Source organism: Biomphalaria glabrata, chromosome 14 (assembly GCF_947242115.1).
Source record: "Biomphalaria glabrata chromosome 14, xgBioGlab47.1, whole genome shotgun sequence".
NCBI classification, from domain to species: domain Eukaryota; kingdom Metazoa; phylum Mollusca; class Gastropoda; family Planorbidae; genus Biomphalaria; species Biomphalaria glabrata.
Window position 1 is genome coordinate 11,839,033 of NC_074724.1, and position 20,761 is coordinate 11,859,793.

General features: G+C 33.5%; 1 protein-coding gene across 5 annotated transcripts in view; it reads right to left on the bottom strand.

Annotated features, from left to right (window-relative positions):
- The window catches only part of LOC106052364 (uncharacterized), a 32,804-nt gene extending 12,263 nt beyond the window's left edge, over positions 1-20,541 (bottom strand). The window contains exons 1-6 of one of the 5 annotated variants that reach the window (XM_056009489.1): positions 20,440-20,532; positions 20,211-20,338; positions 14,982-15,293; positions 13,481-13,780; positions 8,402-8,698; positions 843-1,118 (exon numbers count right to left, since the gene is read on the bottom strand). In XM_056009489.1, coding sequence (XP_055865464.1) covers positions 843-1,118; positions 8,402-8,698; positions 13,481-13,780; positions 14,982-15,293; positions 20,211-20,313 — 1,288 coding nt within the window. In that variant the 5' untranslated portion in view covers positions 20,314-20,338; positions 20,440-20,532. Of the gene's footprint in view, positions 1-842; positions 1,119-8,401; positions 8,699-13,480; positions 13,781-14,981; positions 15,294-16,086; positions 16,188-20,210 lie in introns of those variants that run through there. The other 4 variants (XM_056009492.1, XM_056009488.1, XM_056009491.1 and 1 more) reach the window with 4 other exon arrangements.
- Between the last annotated feature and the right edge of the window lie 220 nt (positions 20,542-20,761).

The window sequence follows — 20,761 nt, forward strand, 5'->3', positions numbered from 1 at the left end:
TCCCTTAACACACTTTCTAGCCTGTGAATTCTAGTATTTGTTACATTGATTTAGAACTACCCTCGCTCTCTCTCTCTCTCTCTCTCTCTCTGTGTTTTCTTGTATCCTGGGCATCGTTATTTCATCTGACATATACCTTTGACTTAAATTGGAGTAATCCGCTTGATAACAAACACGCATAAAAGGAAGCGGAAATAAAAATAAAATGAAATGAATGATATATAAGTCTATGAGTAACAAGTTCACTTAGTGGGAAAGTACGGAGGTCATAATGTTTATGTTATTTTTATTTAAGCATTATATATATTATTTATAGAATGCGGCTTTTTAGGGAATTACCGAAAATAAAATACAAAGCTTAATACATAGCTTGCGGTTTTGAGCGAATTACAGTGTTCAACTAGTCAAGTTCGCGTCTTAGTGAGCACCTAAAGTGGTGAAACGAACGTATGGGCGAAATTTTATGCGAATCCTTTTTCACAGTCTAAGAGATCTCTCCAGAGGTTACATATATCAGTAAGTAAGTGAGTAAATGCTTGTTTGTTTGTTTTTTTCTTTTTTTAATAACTACAGATAGTTGCATTCTTATTCTATAAGACGCTACAAGATATCTGAAAAATACTTTCATTCTATATAAACTTTTTCTTACTCAAACCCTGTCTATGGAACTTTGAGATATGGTATGCATCGAAATAAAATTATTTAATGTTGCGATTTCATGCGCGGTAGCTGAAGAAATTTAATGCAGATAAAACGGTGAAACTCGCATTCCAATGAATCGACAAACCGTTTCCACAGCAAATACACTGATTCACACATTAAAAAAAATAATTATGGCTTACATTTGTCGCTAACGCTAAGTGAAATGTTTATATTTTGAGATCCAGCCAGTATTTGAAACATGTTCTGTTTCCCGATAAACTGTGTACAATTGCGTACATAAAATTTGATCAGATATTCACTGGCCAAGGAATTTTGTACAATTTTAGCTTGAATAGGCATGGTTATATTAAGAGATTCTGAAAGAGGCAGCCCTGATTTGATTAGTCTGTAGAAAACTGTTGATGTTTCATCGGTACAGTTGTCAGTTGAAGATATTTTAATATTTCGTAGTGAATCTAGAATAAAAAAAAAATTAGGAGTTATTTTGATATCTATATGCTTTCTAGAATAAACATACAATGTAGGATAAGTAGAAGATCTTCATGGACCCTATATGAAGATTAAAACGATTAAGTCCAGTTCAGTTTAATAATAATAATAATAATTATAATAATTAGAAGCTGCAGACCTTCCACATCATCAGAAAATTCTTCAGTGGACACTGATACAGGGATTCTAATGAATTTTTGTTTCTCTTTAGCGAGAATGAATACTCGTTCGTTTATAACATAATATTAATAATAATGATAATATTTATCCATAAGAAATTTGTCTTACATTATGTGCAAACAAACAAACATAACTATTAGAAAATAGAATATATAATAATTGTAACAATATACATTCAAATATGATTCACTCAAAATTTACATACGAACTGTTTATATCAAAATAACAATAACATTCCGAGATCACATAGGTCTCACATAATTATGGGGGATGCACAATGAAATTTCAATTTTTGTAATTTACAGATAAATAGAAAAGCTTTATGCATGACTTGATAGAACATATAGAGACATGAGTAACCATACACATTTTATGAGTGTAGCCTTTTGGGTTGCTATGGATATGGCGGCCATCTTGAAAATAAACAATGTTTACAAAATTCTTAAAATATTCTAAAGTACTCAAAATTTTTTTAATTTTTTGATTGCACCTGATAGATATTTGAATCCGATAGGTAACTGGCTAATTTTGTTTTGAAAATTATTTCTGGTTTAATTTTTATGAATTTTTAAAATTTTTATTTTTTTCCGACCCCATTTTTCATCTGAGGCCACATCATTATTTTTCTTTTTTTATGAAATTTATTATACATATTGAAAATTTTTGCAGCCTATTACCTATGATATACTATCAATAAACTACATGTGAAAAATTATTAGTCTAACTTATACAGAACTAAAGATTTTGAGATTCTTGTGGACAACATGCACCTAAAAATACATTTTGAGAAAAACGCATTTAAAGTTTTTAAAATGATATAAAATATTTATTGTAACCATAAAAATGAAAAAAAAAGGAAATATTTACATAAAACAACATAATAGATAATAAAAAAACAAAAAACTATTCATTAAAATGGCCTGATTGATAGGTTGGACCTTCTAGAACCTCTGCCCGGTGCTCATGCTCAATTCTTCGTTTTTTCAAGTTTTTTCTCCTGGACACTAATGCGATTGATTTTCTTTTTCTAACAAGCTGTAGTTTGACATTTTGCTTTTTCTCACTAGAGGAAATGTTCTTTAGTGTCCAGGGAATGCCTAATATGTCAAAAACTGATCTGATGCCAACAGGTCCATTATTGAAGGCTAAAACAGCAAGGTATGTCGCAGCCCTTACCGTTTTTAATGTTGCGAATTCTGTTTTGGGGCATCTTTGCCAAATGAGGGAATGAAAAGATTCATTGGCGTTTTGTGTTCTCATTCTAGAACATCTTTTTAACAGATCTGTGTCTGTTAGTCTTTTCATTATAGGAAATAACAGTTTACCTATTTCTGATGTGATGATCTGGTTGTGTTTTTTATATGGCTGTTTTAGTGCCTCTGATCTCTTAAAGTGACACCAAGATGTAGCGCCATCAGGACACAACCTGTGGTTATGATCTAGGTCTGAGCTCATCATATGAAAAAATGAGCCCATAACAGCCAGCTTCATTTTTTGAATGTCGGGAGCATTTTGGCGCAGAGCTTTGGAATAGTAATTTGTAATTTTTTCAATTTTTGGCTTTGTAAGCCTATAATTTAGTTCTTTTTTGTTAGACATTTTTAAATTGTTCAAAGCATTAAACATTCTTTTTGAGATGTGGTTAATGCAGTCCTCTTTAAAGATTTCTACATCATATCCTGAGTTGGTAATGGCAGATGAATGCGATTTACTATCGCCATCACACAGCATCGTGCCATAAACAAGTTTTCTGGATGCCACAGAGCGCGAAAAGATTTTGGATGCTGCTGCGGCCTCCATTGCATTTGCTGAGCCACTGAAGTTTTTTTGACACATATGCTTAGAGGCATCAAAGTTTAGTTCTGCAGAGTTTGAATCACAAACATGGCAATAATTTGATAGGACTTCGGTGTCGATGACGAGTCCAGTATCAAAATCAATAACTGTGCCAATTCCTGAATGAGATGAGTGGCCCCTTTTATGCCAAGTCCCATCGAAAGAAACTGTAATAACAGGACAGCCTGTTGAACTTATTCTTTCATCTGTAGTTAGAGGTTGTGAAATGTTTCTTCCATGCACAACAGCAGATGCCCTAATCATACATTCTTCACCAGCTTCAATTATAGCAGTATTGCTATGTTAGCTAGATTGTTATAAGTATTTCTGTGCATGCAGGGCATACTCATAAGTCCACAAAACCTATCAAATTTAGAATGCGAGATTCCAGATTCTTTTAATGCAGCGACAGCGCGGACATTAATATCCAGATGAACATCATTACTTTTTTTTGAGGTCCAGTCGGACCACAAATATGTTTCACAATTTAGGCATTTGATTTTAATCAAATGAGCCATGCCTTTTGATTGTGTGATGCACATTGTTAATTTGTTGTCAAAGCAATGTGGACAGCACAACAAGGAGACCATTGTGGTCAATTGCATTGAATTCATCATGACGTATATGAAATCTTCAGGCAGCCTCTTATTGGTGTTATCAGCGTTAGTAACTGCAGTTAGGGATATTTTTTGCTCAGCTGCACTTGCAGGCTGTGTTGTTGCTGCTTCAGATCCAGTTGTATCCAAAACAGAGCTGCAAACAAATAAAAAATAAATTAGAGGGTCTTTAAAAAAAAAATTCAATAGTATGAAAGTACACGTCACATCTATCACAACATGAAGATTATTTTAAATTTATAATGCATTTTAGAAATCATATATTGTATTAATCATAAAAAGTAAAGAATGTATAGAGACATGTTACATGTAATGTAGATCTATATATGACAATATGTACTAGATCTAAAAAAAACAACTAAGACTAAGACTTGAGTTGAAGTTGAAGTCCAACAATACTGTTCAATACATCATCATACATGATAATCTAATCTCTAGAGATTATCTAGTTCTAATGTGATCTATGCTCCTAATATAGACTAGATCTATAAAAGGATAGATCTCTATGTTTGCAATCATTTTCGTGATATTTATTTAATGTCTATAGAATCTAGATTCTAGATGTGATTCATTGGATAAACACGTTGTCGAACTCAAAGAGCCAAGGTTTCATTATTTTATGTGTCAGCACACGCTTGTCTAGTAAATAAAAAAAAAGCAAACTCTAGATCTAGACTTACCTTTGTAATTGCGCATTTGTCTTTGAAGCATGTCGTCCTCTGGGCTTACAGTAACGTTTTTTCTTTCCAAACATATAACCTTTTGTTGGCATTTCTGAGTTTCAATAATGAATCGAGTGTTGATGTGATGGAAGTTTACAGAAGAAGGACCGGTTCACGTCATGTGCGCACGCGTGCATACTTTGTTGTTACGGAAACTTTTTCAGTGCGCATGCGTGTATGTACAGTAACCAGTGAAGCTTTGATGGTGCGCATGCGTAAATATGGCTTTGTGGGTGTGTATATGAGGATATAGGTAAAAAAAAAAGAGGTAGTGACGTATTTTGAAAGTTTATTGCAGTACTATTTATTTATAGAATGAGACACCATGCACATAATCGGAACTAGAAAAGTAGACCTTTGTATCGATACCATCTGTTAGGGATGAGAGACTACATTAGCTTATCAACTATAGCTTACAAAATGTTGATTTTTCACCAAAACATCAAAATTTTGCTTATATATCTACATTTAAAATACAAAATTGATGTATAAAACGTATTTTTTTTAGTATTCTGATAGGGAATTCGTATTCTAGACATTTTAAACTATTAAAATCAATTAATTTTAAAATATCGATATTTTTGACCTAAATCTATGTTTTCTCACTGTGCATCCCCCATAAGGAGGCATAAAACCCCAGTGCAAAGCCCTCAGCCCCCTGGATGACAAAAGTGGACATCATCGAACCACTGGACGAACTATATATATAAAATAATAATAATTAAATCCGTGAGGAATTTTTTTTTTTACAATTTTACAATATAATTTTTGTGTGTGTTTGTAAACAGTGAATTAAATCTAGTACAAGAAGTAAAGAATGATCTAAGTCCTGAACAGTCGAGCTAGATGTTTAGTGATGTCTATTGTACGGTGTTTGGATGGTTTTGTTTCTTATTAATTGCATTTATTAATGTATCACGTTATTCGGTGCAGAGTTGTCAACTGAGTTCGTTTTGTTATGTTATGTAGTGTTTGCAGAGAGCCTTATAGAAAGGATCGTAGAAATATACTTTACTTTATGACTTAATGATTGGGAGTCCCACACCACCATAAATTAGAAGTTATTCCGTTACCATCTCTATCTTTAAATGCATTTGTCAGCATAGCAGATTACATGATACTGAACAGTGTAGGTGCTAGAACACAACCTTGTTTTACCCCATTGGATACTTCGAAGGACTCTGATGGTTCACCCCTCTCCTGAACACGAGCCTTCATGCCATCATGAAATAGTCTCACCATGGATATGAATTGTTTGGCACATTCACTTTGACAGAGTCCTTCTCTGCTAACAGTGTCGATTGCTTTTGGTATATTGAGAAGAGGTCAAAATTGTATTCTAGGCATTGTCCTGGAGCTGCCTTGCGGCAAATTTAACTTCAATTGTTCCACGTTCTCTTGAAGCCGCATTTGGCTTTCTGGTAGTAGACCATGCTCAAGATGTTGCATGAGCCTAAATGGATGCGTGCCAGGATTTTTTCAGCAATTGTGAGAAGATATATTCCTCACTGGTTGTAGCAGTTTTGGCGGTTTCCTTTGCGATTGCATAGATGGATAATTGTGGTATCTTTAAAATCATGTGGAATTGATTCTTATTCCCACATAATTAAGAACAGCTCATAAAGTCTTTCAATCAGGGCTTCCTTGTGTAATGAACCAGTAGTATCACTATTTTTATAATATCTTACCTCTGTTAGTAGCATGAGGTGTCTAGTGCGTACGCCTATACAATTATACATATCGCTGCTTTTTTAAATTCAATCCGATGGCGGCGGATCTAGTTGAAGGTTAGTCCATTTATAATAATATGTTACTATTAATAGCGAATAGTTGTAAATGGGTGTATTTTATGAAAAAAACTGCTAGCATAGGAGATTTAAAAAATTATATTTTTCGCTTTCAGAAAAGAAAAAAATAGCCGTAGCATTAGAACTTTGATTTGTCTAAAATATTATGATGTCGGATTTTCACTATCTTCTCTAGTTTACAATATCTAAACGGACGGACGGACGGACAGACATTCAAAACTAATAAGTTTTTCCCCCTTTCTTAGGCTGCTAAAAATAAAAATAAACTTCATAGAATCCTAAAAGCTGCTGGTAAAGTCATTAGTAAAAAACAATCCCCAATTTGGGCAGCTGTTTGAGACAAAACATCCATAAAAATGCTAAAAAGATTCTAGAAATAAAAAAAGGTTACAAAGAGAGTTTGTATGGAAACATAAACTAAAAAACGGCCCCCGAAGTGGTCCACTCAGGCAGGTAAAAGGCAGGTTTTAATATTTTCAGAAAGAATATCAGAATGAAATTCTATCAAAGGCAAATGATTTGTCGGCATGTGCACATTAGCTATATATAGCTGTCAGTGCGTAGATTATGGCATTCTAGCACCAAGGTGTATTAAGTGCACAATTTTTGAACGCACTTTCTTTTTGTTGCCTTGCTTGTAAGCTGATGGAGTGTTTTGTTATTATGCTGGTGAAACGTTTTCTTTGAGATTCTTCTGTGTTCCCCTGTTTAGGGTGAGTATCTAAGACATGACTGCATTTCGCAGTTGTTTTCGATGCCATAGTATACTAGACTGGTTCTTTTAATTTGTCTTTATTTATGTCTCTACAGGGAGTTAGTATGGGATTGGAAGTCACGCTGGTGACTAGAGATAGCAGTGTGTTGTGTTGTGGTTTCGAACATTAATGTGTACGTTGTGGTAAAGCAAGGAGGAGAATTATTGTTTAATTAATAGATCCACAATATTAGAATGTTCATCATAACTTAAATTCATATAATTAAACATTTACATTGTCAATAGTGTGTCACTTATTTATTGCAAGCACGAAGGTGCCTAGTTGAATGTCAGGGGCCCGGGCAAACGAGCTAAGGTCTTAACACAACCCTGACAATAGCTCCTCCTTAATCATCAAAGATGATCACATTTCTTGATTCCTATGAAATCGAAAATGAATGTTAAGTCCAATCTTTGCTTTAAAAAGCCGGCCACACATATGGCATGGGTAAGTTGGGTCTACTGCAGATAGGCCTTCTTCGTCTGTCAGATTTTTGTTGGCCCTACGTTCTTTCATGCTGACCACTCTGCTTGCCTGGAATCTTGAAACTCCGTCACTCACGGTTACACGTGATGAGGAGTGATCTAGAGCTAGCATTTCCTAGCCGTGAATGTAAATATCACACTACCGAAGCGAGCTCTTAAGGGTGTCTTTGTAACGCGTGTGTTAGTAAGCCCCCCAAGAGCGCTTTCCTGCACACGCACCCCATAAAGACTTCTTTTGGAATGCGATTTTCTGGCATACCCATGTCCCACCCACCTACATAATCCAATATTCACATGCTATTTCGTTTCAAAGCTTATATCAACTCACACTGTCTGGCGGGTGAAATCTTGCACACCTTATTTCCCCCACTTCTCAGTCTCGGATTTAGTTGAAACTTTGCAAAACTATTAATTGTTGATGACAACATATGAATCAATCAAATATTTAGCCAGTTATTTAATCACTTGCACGTAATTAACTTATTTCATTATATATATATACAGTGTACTAAGCTAAGATAAGGTAAGTCTTTGTAAAGAATTTAGTCATTAGATAAAAATTTGAAACTGACAATAAATTGTTATAAAATCTTCCATTTAATATGTATTTAAATAGCCCAGTGGCTAGTGTGTCAGCCTCCCACCATGGAGGCTCGAGACCTCGATTTAAAATTCAGACTCAATTAAAAAAATAGCTTTAACAAACGCCAGTACGGAAACCTTCTCCCAGATACCCCTTCCCATACTGGTCCACAAAATTTATTGGATTATAGCGCACTGAGCTATATTTTTTAAAAACTAATTTTTGCTTCTTTTAATATTTGATTTTTATAAATAATACCTCACCTTTTAAACTAATTACAAAGCTTTCAACAGCATGGGTGTCCACATTATTTGTGACCTTGACAGTGTAGTTACCAAAGTCTTCTTCGTGTAGAATGTCTTTTGTAAAATCTAGAAACCAAAGTACTTTGGATAACTTTTTTTTCTCAACTCTCCAATTTTCTTCTTGACTCCTATTAGATTTGGTTACAATTATTGATGTAATCTCTGGATAAGCTAACACTTTGAAACGAATATAAACCGTGTCATTGACGTTTGCTTTAAATAATTTGTCTTTTAAGGGGCAGAAAAATGCTGATGCTGTAAAAAAATAAATACATTTTAACGTTACAAATATATATATAATTCCGTCAATGGCAGCTGTAATGTAGTTACTCAGATCATTATCTATAAAGTTTTTCCGGATATGTTTTAAAAAATTATTAGAGGCAATTGTTTGAAATCACATAATAGACTTATATTACAATTAATATTATTGGAAGTCATTATAGTTTAATTATCAATATCAAATTATTCCGGATTCTCAACTCAAAACTAATTTTTGTCAAATGACTTATTTTACAAAAGTATCGACAATAGGTTGTTCAGGATTTTAAAATGAAAAATTAATTTACTACAAATGATTGTTGATAATCACTTCTTAGACTTATTTTACATTAAACATTATTATTACATAAACGTCACAAAAGACTTTTTATCGGTTATAAATGCTCCTGATTTTGTTGTGAAAAAGAAATTGACCCATATTACTTAAATTTTCTTACCAATCATCGCAAAAATTGTAATTAACAAAGAAAGATTGTTCCAAATTTTTTAATGAAAACTCTACTAACGCTAAATAAATGTTTGAAATCGATTTTCTAATATATATAACAACTAGAAATATCCACCGGCTACGCCCGTTAATTTGTTTCAAGGCTCTGTATTATTTTTGTAGCATTTTTTAATTTTAATTTTTTTTAAACCTAAATAAATGGGCAACTTGTTTAGCCCGAGATTTAGTGTATCTGTTACAATGAAATTTCACGTCCCGCCCTCTTTCCTTCTCTCTCTCTCTGGAAACCCCATTTTTTTTACCTGCGCATCGACATTTCTCCAACATAGATTTGATTTGGAAAAACCCGCTTCATAATGCGCCCCCCGACACATACACGTACACATACATGCACTCATATTTCGTGTTGTTTCGTATTTTTAAGAAAAACATTTTATCTCTATTTAATTGTTTAAAATGGTACTTCTTAATATTGATTATTACCTCTTACTATTTAAATATATTTTTTTAAGCATATGGGTAAAATTTATTGTTGGAAATCGTTAATTTGATGTATTTTAATTTAATTTTCATGCTAAGACGTCTAAATATTTCATTATCGATAATTGTTTTTATAACTTAAAATATATATGAGCGTTCATTGACTTTTTGAAAGTCAGTCCAGCGCGCATACCACATGACAAAATAGCCATCCTTCTAGATCAGGGTTCTTCAACCTTTTTTGGCCTACCGCCCCCTTTTCGAATTTTTTCTTTAAAAAAATCCGCCAGCGCCCCACTCTAAGAAAAACAGTTATAAAGAAGCGTGAGAAGGCAAATTAGAACAAAATATCATCTATATATTAATTTGTATGCTGTCAATAACACTTATCCCGCTTGGGAGACGACCGCATGCCAAAGGCGATTGTTGTAAACTCCTTGGCCTATGACTGACGAGCTTTAAGGAGGATTGAGTTACAGAGGTGCCCCCTCCCCCGTGAGCGCTATAAAGATTTATTCAGGCGCCATTTCGCTCTCACTGGCATAGATGAAAGTAACTGGCAGCATTCTCTGGAAGCAGATAGCCTCTGAGAGAAACAGTTCGAGAGCTCTTACAAAAACTGCGGGACAAACATTGGATACTCAAAGAAAAGCCAGCATACAACGGCTTTGTCGGCATAAAAATTCGGGAAAATATGTAGGTCGCAGTTGGGTTTGCGTAGTTATGTGAAACAGTGGACTCAGCCGTAATCTTTGGAATTAAAGGCAATAACAGCCAATATTACCATTATGCAAAAATTTTGTCAAATAATTTGCAGTGATTACACACACAAATTAATTGTAAAGACTTTCTTTCAAATCCTAAGAAAATTCTCCATTTAAATTTTTGAATATTAGGGCCTACTGTTTTTAGGTTTAATTGTAAATTTAGTTTTATTTTTTAATATAAATATTATTATTGCAGAATTCACTACAAAAAGAAATTAAGCTAACTAATGGGAACCTTGTGCCCCATGCAGTCTGACAATATTAAAAATTTCAAGCTTTAAATTATTCAAAGCAAGGCGAAGGTCTCCTCTAGTTGCTACATCCAGTCTATTTCTTTGCTTATTCATTAAATTTGTTACGCACTAAATCTAGGTTAACCATGTTTACTGAAAAGCTAAAACATAAGCCAATTTCGACCACACTTTTGGAATTTTACTGAAACATTTAAATGCAGCCACATGTCTGTTGTGCCTCCAGGGGCGTAGCTAGGAATTTCCATCGTTTGGGGGCCAGGGGGCTTGACATCTTTGGGGGCCGCTGCATTTTGCGTAATATTTAATTTAATTAATTAAAAAAGCACTAATTAAATGGGGGCCCTGGGGATTTTCAATTTTCCCTTACCCCCACCCTAGCTACGCCACTGTGTGCCTCCTATGTTTACATTCTTTTTACTGAAGACATAGTTTTGTAAATCTATTTTTTTCATGCAACTCAATTTGAACGTCAGTAACAGATGTTTAATAATTGTCATTTATATATTTTTTTTCTAAATTTTATAAGCGAATCTTAATTTCTTCATAGAGCATTGTTATGGGAATTGCATAGATATCGGTGTCCTTGGGCAGTAATTCATTTGTCAACAAACAAGTTATGTGAGAGTGTAAAACTCTTTAAAATAGATTTAATTCCTCGATAAAAGAGAAAATGATATTATCAATAAAAGTCAATTTCTTTCCTAGCAGTCGGAGGTTCGTTTCATTCATTTGTGTGAGATGCCTACCATGTAAAACAATTTTTTTAGCCTGCTTTAAGTCATCGCCAAACGTTGAATCTTCCCGTTTCTCAAAAAAAAAAAAAAAGAAAATTATTTAAGAGCTTAAAAAAACGAGCCATAACAATTAATAAACCCCTTTCGAAATCCAGCGAACTTCATTTTACAACAAGTCTAACACCTTTTTTATCATTTGTTTCACAAAACTGTTGAAAGATGCGCTTATTTTCGGCATGAGTTTGTATTTTATTTACAGTTTTATAAGTAGATTCCAATAGATATGAAATTGCGGGCTAAACTTTTCTTGTGTATCATAACTCACAATGTGAATAATGAATAGATTTGTTCTTTATTCTATATTACCTATGAAGTCATTGTAGCGTCCAACCACTGATGGTTTCCTATATGTCCTCATAAGCTACATAACTAGACAATTTTGAAATAATATTTCAATTCTAACAAAAAAAAGTCTTCTTGTGTTACATATGTTTTAAAATAAATTTAGTTTTAATCAATTTTTCAACAATATCATACGAATTTTTAAAAAACTATGCATTTTTCTAAAAAGCCATTAAAACATATCCTGCTTTGCCGTTTTTTGTTTTTAATATTGTTTTAATTGTAGATTTGTATAATTGTTCATGAATATTCTTAACTTATTTTTGGATATCGCTATATGTTCGTGAATCCGACTTGGTTTCATAACCTCATCTGAAAATGCCATCAAAGTAGAACTTACTTTTTTTCTAGTGGCAATTCACTAAATCTCAAGGAAATATTACATGACATACCAGTGAGTTTTCGTAACAACATTTTATCAATGTTTTTTGTTTTTAAAAAGTTAAATTATTCTATTAAATGTTACCTTTAATGTTTTTTGCAATTAACTTTTACATATCAATATATTAACATATGTAGATAAAATAAACTATAATCTAGAAGGCGTATTACCTACTTTGTTTATCAAATCTTAAACGTTTATACGCGAAAGATTCAAGGACAATAGATACTCTCCAATCATAACAAAAGAGTAAGAATTTAAAAATAGAAAATGGGATTCCCGAACTCAATTTCTAACGCTGTTTCTGTTCTTAAATTAGAAACAAGTTAACTATACTTTGCATGGGCGTAGCCAGGATTTTTTTTCGGGGAGGGTTTTGGGGGGGGATTCCTTCCCCGACCTCCCCCCCCCCCCCGCGGAAAAAAATTATATATATATATATGTGTGTGTGTGTGTGCGTGTGTACATAATTAATCTTTATTACATTTTGACCCTTTCGGAAGACGTTTATTGGTTATTGTAGACTCCCCGCCCTTGCTAGCAAGGGGGTCTGGGGGAGTTCGCAGCGCTCCCCCAGCGCGGGGCGAAGCCCCGCCGCCGAGCACTATTTCTGGTATTGAAAGCCAACACAATGCATATTCTGAGGTATCTACAGTGCATTATCTTGCTATTAAAAAGTTTTATTTCAAAAACCTAATGTGCTATTCTTACAGACTTAGACCCCCTCGCACCGTTCGGCGCATTTTCCGGCAAGCTGTTTCCGCAACTCTTATTTTGCGTAATTCATTTTGTCGGAAAACATGTCCCGCAAAACCTCATGCGACGCTCTGTCACAACCTTACTAAGGATTCGACTCCCAGTTCGGCATAGGATTTCTTTGATTTAGACCCGATCTCTATGACTGACTCCTAAAATCTGTCTTAGCCATCTTTGTTGAGACACATTTAATGATTTTCAATTTCGGCAGAAGATTATTCACACTTTATTAATGGAGCCCAAGCCACTGGTAGAAATTTGTAACCTTTCTTGACTACGCTCTTGGAATTACATGCCTGTATTTTGCTTTAGATTTTATATCGAAAAGTCATTGGTTAATATGCATGACTAAATGCATGACGCGTAGGACGAAATTATCTTCTTTTTTTGAAGTAACGTCTGTATTATATAAGATAAGAAGATAAATGATGCAAAGTTGACGTCAGAACATATATATTACGGTGATAACAAAAGAAAAAAAAGGAAATACCTTGAAAATCATGTTATTTAAAAAAGCAAAATATTCACTTACCGTCATTTGTATGTACATCCAAAAATGTTGACGTAACTTTGTTTTGAAAATCCAATACTCTACATTCATAAGTTGCCAAATCTAAATGTGTTTCCGAAGGATAAATCGAATTTCTAACAAGCTTTAGCGCTAACGTCCTTTTATAATTTTTAGAATTATATGTAATTGTTTCCAACTTGATATCCTCACATCGGTTGATGATTTCGATTTTTTTAGGAAAATTTGAACTTTTACAAATTATCTCTTCAGTTAATTCATTCTGATCAGTCCTTTTAGTTGAATGGAATTGAACTTGTGAATCTGTATATGTTGAAAGAAGTGGCAAATACTATTTGATATTAAAGGTTGTAAGACTTTTCTGATTTAATTTTATTTATAAAATAATTTTAAAATTTTAAAAGCTCTTATATTTTCCAAAATTTTAGAAAATTCATCGCTATGAATTCGATGTAAGAATTTATTATTTTGTATGTGTAACGTCCTTAAGAGTATGTTTGGGGTATATTTTTTAATTTCAGTTTTAAACTGCATCTTTGCAAAGCAACAGTTTTGAGTGAGAAGTTCTGAAAATATATTTTTTAATGTATAATAATTTTTTTTCACAAGAGTATCTATTGTATACATCTTTTCCATTCCACCTCCCATGAAAGTCATATTTCTAATCTATCTATGCATCTATTTATCTATTTTTCTATCCTTCAATCTATCTATCTATCTATCTAATCTATCTATCTATCTATCTATCTATCTATCTATCTATCTATCTATCTATCTATCTATCTATCTATCTATCTATCTATCTATCTATCTATCTATCTATCTTTCTCTCTCTCTCTCTCTCTCTCTCTCTCTCTATATATATATATATATATATATATATATATATATATATATATATATCTTTCTCTCTCTCTTTCTCTCTCTATCTATTTATTTATCTATCAATATATATATAATATTGTAAGCTAAGTAAGCGGATTTAGGTGCGACGTTCTAGGCACCTAGCATTTTACTGAATCCTTAACGTCAGAAATTGGTTGATCTGCTACGCACTAATTTCTGCAGTTCTAATAAAGCTAAATTTTGAAGGGTTAAAAGGCACGTATGAATAGTTTGATCGTCTTATGATCATTCTCAAGTATTGCACCGGCTCTGTTTTGTTGAGGCAGACGACACCATCAGAATGTTACTCTGATAAACCGTTCCGATGTAAGACAACAGGTGCACTCTAGAATCGCATTAGCGAACGCGTATTGAAAAGTTTATTTTGTATCGATTTTTTTTTAAAGCTTGGAACACAAATGAAAGGACTTTAATGAATAATAGGAATCATTTAACTGATAATATACATATTCAAATGTATTTTTACTTGGTCGCGATTGGGTTTGCTAAGTCATGTGAAACACTGCCATATAAAGACACTGCTAAAGAAACGTTGTTTTTACAAATACGTCATATAATTATATATCAGATTTTAACAAAAATCTATAAAACGTCTTACCTGTATACAATCTAAAACTCTTTTCATACAACTGTGTTTCAATTTCTTTATTTCGTAAAATAAGTTTCCATTCCGTTAAGTCGGAATCTGTGATGTTATAAATATGAATATGTAAGAAGTGATAACTGTTGTTTTCTTTCCAATTAAATGTTACTTTGTCACTCTTTGTATGGAGCTCAGTATTATTGTGAAATATCATGACCTTTACGTTGTTTACGAGGATATCAGTAAAACAAAATGTTACTTCTTCAAATGTTTCATTATTTTGTAGCCCATTACTATCTTCCATCATATCTTTGCACGTTTTGAAACCTAAAAAAATAATTACATAATTTTAATTATGACAACATTGTATTTATTTTATCTTTACTATAAAGCAGAAAGCAAGGCGCATTTATGTCTGTATGTATGTATGTATGTATGTATGTATGTATGTATATATGTATGTATGTATGTATGTATATATGTATGTATGTATGGTTGTATGGTTGTATGGTTGTATGTATGGTTGTATGTCCAGCATAGAAATCAAAACCGTATAACCAATCTTGATAAAACTTGATATAAATGTTTCTTGGATACTAACTGGAACAGTAGCGTATGTAAAGTAGCCCTAAAACAAACTTACGAACCTCAAAAAAATTAATAAAACAATTGCCCAACTCTATGAAAGTATTACTATTTAATGGATCCAGGATCATATAGCAATGTTTACATGAGGTAAGATCGAAAGGATTTAGGTCTAATTTTAAGAACTACAATTTGCAAAGATAGTTTTTTTTTTCTTTGACACATGAAAATACAAAGTATAGTACATTGATTTCATTTTTAAATAAATTAAACTTCAAATTTGTGTTTCAAAAGCATTTTTACATACATTATTTCCTTATATCTGCGAATTTAGAAGTACTTTATATCTCATTTATCGCAAGGTTCTTTATTAGAGAATGCGCATGCGCAAAGAGAAAATCTATCGAACCTTAAATCTAACTCTAGATCTAACTCTAAGTCTAGATCTAATTTTAAAATGATAGATCTAATTTATACTTTAACACATGAACATACAGAATAAAGTCCATTCATTTCATATTTTAATCAAATTAACCTGTAATATGTGTTTCCAAAGCATTTTTCATACATTCGTTTATATAGCTTCCATGTTGACATACATTTTAAAAGTCCCATTCCTGTGTCGTGCACACCGCTATGGACAGGCTACATGAGGCTCTATATGGGGAATATCAAATTTACTAACATATAATAATAAGCTTCTTGAGCAATTGAATTCACTTTTATAATAGTAGATCTACATCTATTATAATAGTATCTAGATCTAGATCTAAATATATGCAGGCCTACAAGCAAAAGTTTTTATTTAAAAAAAAGGATTGAGGTCGATTAGTTGTGGGTTTGTAAGGTTTAGTATAAAATATTAAAGTTTTGATCTGTGAAGCTGGTTTTGAATGGTAAATAAAATTATTTATTCTTTAACACAAGGTTTACTGACGTCTTATACAAGCTGTGTACAGACGACACAGTGTACAGCAATCTGTATAAGGGTAACCAGCTCCTGATTTTTCCTCATGTTTGTCTCCCGAAGCTTTTCCCGTGTTTGTGTATAGCCGCAAGGCAGCGTAGGTTTGGATTTTGAAGTTTTCCTTCCCCTATATGGGAAGCCAACCAAGGCTAACGAGCTCCTCCTGCCCAAAGCTTACTGGTTTAGGCGCCAGATGCTCGCCTTTGCCCCTTCTCCTGTTAGTGATAACAGTTCCCCGGGCTCATTATCTGAACACGTGAAGGCCAGGAGTTGGACTGGTTGCCAGAGGCTAATTGAGACGCGTGCCTTTGGAAGCATTTATTGGTGATGGTGGGCTTAGAACTTATTATCACATCCGGCGTTAACTACGTTGCGGAACCAAGTCGAACATTACTACAAACTCTACGCCACAGCAAGCTCAGTCTCTGCCTCAGCCCTTAACGCTATCAACCAATTACCAACAATGAATGAACTTGACGAAGTACCCACTCGATTAGAACTAAACAAAGCTAAACACAACATGGCTGCCTGCAAAGCCCCTGGATGTGACGGTATCCCCCCCAGATCTTCTAAAATAGTGCAAAACTACACTAAGCCATCCTCTACATGAACTGCTCTGCAAATGTTCGCAAGAAGGTGCTGTGCCACAGGATCTGCGGGATGATAAGATCATCAACCTGTACAAGAAGAAAGGGGACAGAAGCGACTGCAACAACTACAAGGGAATCTCTCTCCTAAGCATTGTAAACAAAGTCTTTGCTCGAGTGATACTTCCCAGGCTACAAAAACTTGCTGATCGGGTATACCCAGAATCATAGTGCGGCTTTCGCTCAGGGAGATCCACAAATGACATGATTTTCTCCATCCATCAACATTAGGAAAAGTGCAGAGAGCAAAGGAGACCTTTGTACATTGCATTCATAAAGCTGACAAAGGCCTTTGATCTAGTCAGCAGAGAAGGCCTCTTTAAAATCTTACAGTTAATAGGCTGTCCACCCAAGCTGCTAAATATTATTGTGTCTTTTCTCCAAAATAAGATGGGTACAGTGCAGTTCAACGGCGCCTGCTCCGAAAGTTTCAGTAACAATATGAGTCAAACAAGGATGTGTCCTGGCCCCAACCCTCTTAGGAATACTCTTTTAGATGCTAATCCACCACGATTTTGACAAATCCACCAAAGCCATTTATCTTCATTCCAGATTTGATGGCGAACTTCTTAATATTGCTAGACTGAGGGTCAAAATTAAAATCAGAACCACCCTCGTAGAAGAGATGCTATTAGTGCTCGAGATGAACCATAGTCGTTCTACGACTGAAGGAGGCCAATATTCAAGCTGTGTTTAAATTAAGTATTGTTTTATTTCATCACCAGTAAATACTAGTTTACTATCAGTCCTCTTTGTAAAAAAAAAACATTTTATTTAAATCCATAGTAAAAAAAAGATAATAAATATAACCCCAGTTGCGTAGCTAGTGCATATGATGCCTGATGCGGAATCTGTGATAATACCTTCAAAAATAAAAGAAATAAGACAGCAAAAGACGTTTTTATTTTGTAAACATTTTTTATTCATTACAGCCGTCTAGAGTCTAGAGATAGACGATACTTACCTAAACATAGAAACTTTTAACAAATCGGGTAAACCCATGTTCATAGTATTTTATATTGGATATGAATATTTCGCCTGAACGCGTAAACCCATTTTCGCACTCAACTTCTATTTTCGTGGCAAAATAAAAAAAAATGTGAAGGGAAACAGTTTCCATGGTTGACATAGATCTAAATTTAATCCACTAGATCAGTAATACCCAAACTAAGCCACGCAGGCCGCGGATCGTATCAGGCTAGTTGTTAATATTATATTCTCGTCGCGTGTTTATTTTGTTTACATTTAAAGTACATAAGGATATTGATACATTATGACTTTTGTTGCTGTTATTTCCCCCCAAAAAAATTGTTGATTGTTAGAGATTGGGCCTAATCCAAGTTTCTTTGTTCATTTTCTTAAGCATGAAGATAGTAGGTGATACAAATAAGACTTTGAAAAAAATAATAAAATTGCAATTTTACAACAAGATAAAACTGCTAGCTAAACAATTTCAATGGAACTTACTTAAATAAAGGCAACATTTTTACTTTACCATTTAGGTCTACATGTACTCTCATGTCATTCAGCTGTATACTCGAGTTAACACCAAGTTGAGTGCTAGACATAATGGCGGATCTAGAAGGTGTGGGTAGAGGAACGCCCTTAAGAAGGTTGACCGTAATAGCATGATACAATAGATCTATTGGACCGCAAGCGGGAAGCGTGGTCGAGAGGCTAAGTACGCTTGAACTTGGCTACCTACGAAGGGGGCTCGAGGCTCGACACCCGACTCGGGCAGAGTTGTGTTTACTAAGCGCCTAAAGGCAGCACGGAAAATCTTCTCGTAGAAACCCCTTTCCCCCATTGGTCCACAACTGAGATTGGACTAGTAGCGCTATATAAAAGCCGTAATTTATTTAAGTGACAACGATAAGAACATAAGGGTGGGGTGAACAAGACTAGATGAGAGTAAAAATGGCCTACAAAAAATGTTGTCTATAGTTAAGTGAGGATTGTAAGATTGTATTTTTTTTTAAGTCTAATTTTTATAATTTACTATCCTCATTACTTAGATCAAGCGAAATATAAGAAATCCTTTAATAAAACAACAAAGCTTATCTAAAGGGGAAGAAGTCCGTAATTAAAACTATATATATACCAACTATAAACAAGCTATTTCCCTTCTTCGATATCAAACACAAATAATTAATTACAAATAATTTACTAATTAGATTTTTGTCCATTGATTCATTTCCTATTAGCTACAAAAAATAATGTTTAAAGTATTAACTTGATCAGAAAATGCGTGAGAGAATTAGCGTTAACAATTATACAGGGTGCTAAACCCACAAATTTTAGTCATATCCTTCAATACTAAAGTATTAGTTTCCCTTGTTGCTATTAAACAAAATAAAGAGTTACCAGTATTTAATTGTCTTATTGGTTACTTTTTTTTTGGATTCATGTCTTGTCAAATTTATTTAAAGATGTTCTACAATTAAAATTTAATTTAAGAAAGATTATAGGAGTTTAACAAAGTAGGAAATAAATATAGTTTTAGTTAACACGTCATATATATAAACATCATCATTTTGTTCTATGAGAAACAAACATTTTTTAATGAAAATTTCAGGGAAATGGGAACTTAATTCATACTGGAGAAAAAATTGATGCGTCTCTCTACTTGATGTAACGTGCGGGCCTCACGTTGGTAGCCACGCTAGCAGTTTAACGTTTCATCAGTCAAATTAAAATATATGAATAAACTTTTTAATCTGGTTTTAGCACTAGGGAAGAATTACGTTTTTACCTTATCATATTGATTAGAGGACTCTCGGGTTTTGAAAATGCAAAATCGGCAGCATAACTTTATGATACTAAATGTTTTCTGAAGAAAATGTCTCCTATTACCTAGTGTATATGGATAGTTAAAGAAACACACAACCCCTTGATTATGCATCGATGAATGAACCTTTTTTAAGACAATTTCTGAATGCATTTAGTAAAATTACACATTGATTAAATATGTAGCTTACATCATAGATGAAATCAAAAGATTCTGTCTGTCTCTCTTATTAGCGAAACTTAAATTATTGCACTTACCGACAACAAAAGTCTTGTTCATACATGTATTAGTCACAATGATAATCCAAATTAGTTGAAAAATAACTTGACTCAAATCTGACACATTAACTAGTACACACATCCTAAAGGATAATCTTGATTTCCTTCTGATTTGATATAAACATTAGCATGTTAATTCAATTCAGCTTTTTTTTTTAAAATCTGAGTTTAATTGATGTAATAAAATATTTAAATATAAATTAATCACCATTTGTAAACAGCTAAAACATCATATTTTATAAAGGTTTAGTCTTCATTTAGAATGTACAACACAGTGTGATGTCTGTACGTGTAGCCTTAAAAGCCAGAAGAGATTTATCATTTCATGAATTCCCGTTTCTAAAATTGGCTACACGCAGTAAATGGTTTTTCCTGTGTAAAGTTTCGATCTGCTTAAATGTTCTTCAACCTTTTTAGTTCAGGCTTTACCTTTTTTAAAATTTTAATTTTATTAGCGGCACCCGTAAGGGGAAAAAGCCGCTATTAATTTTGTGCAAAATGTCCGTCTCTCTGTCTGTCACACTCAGATT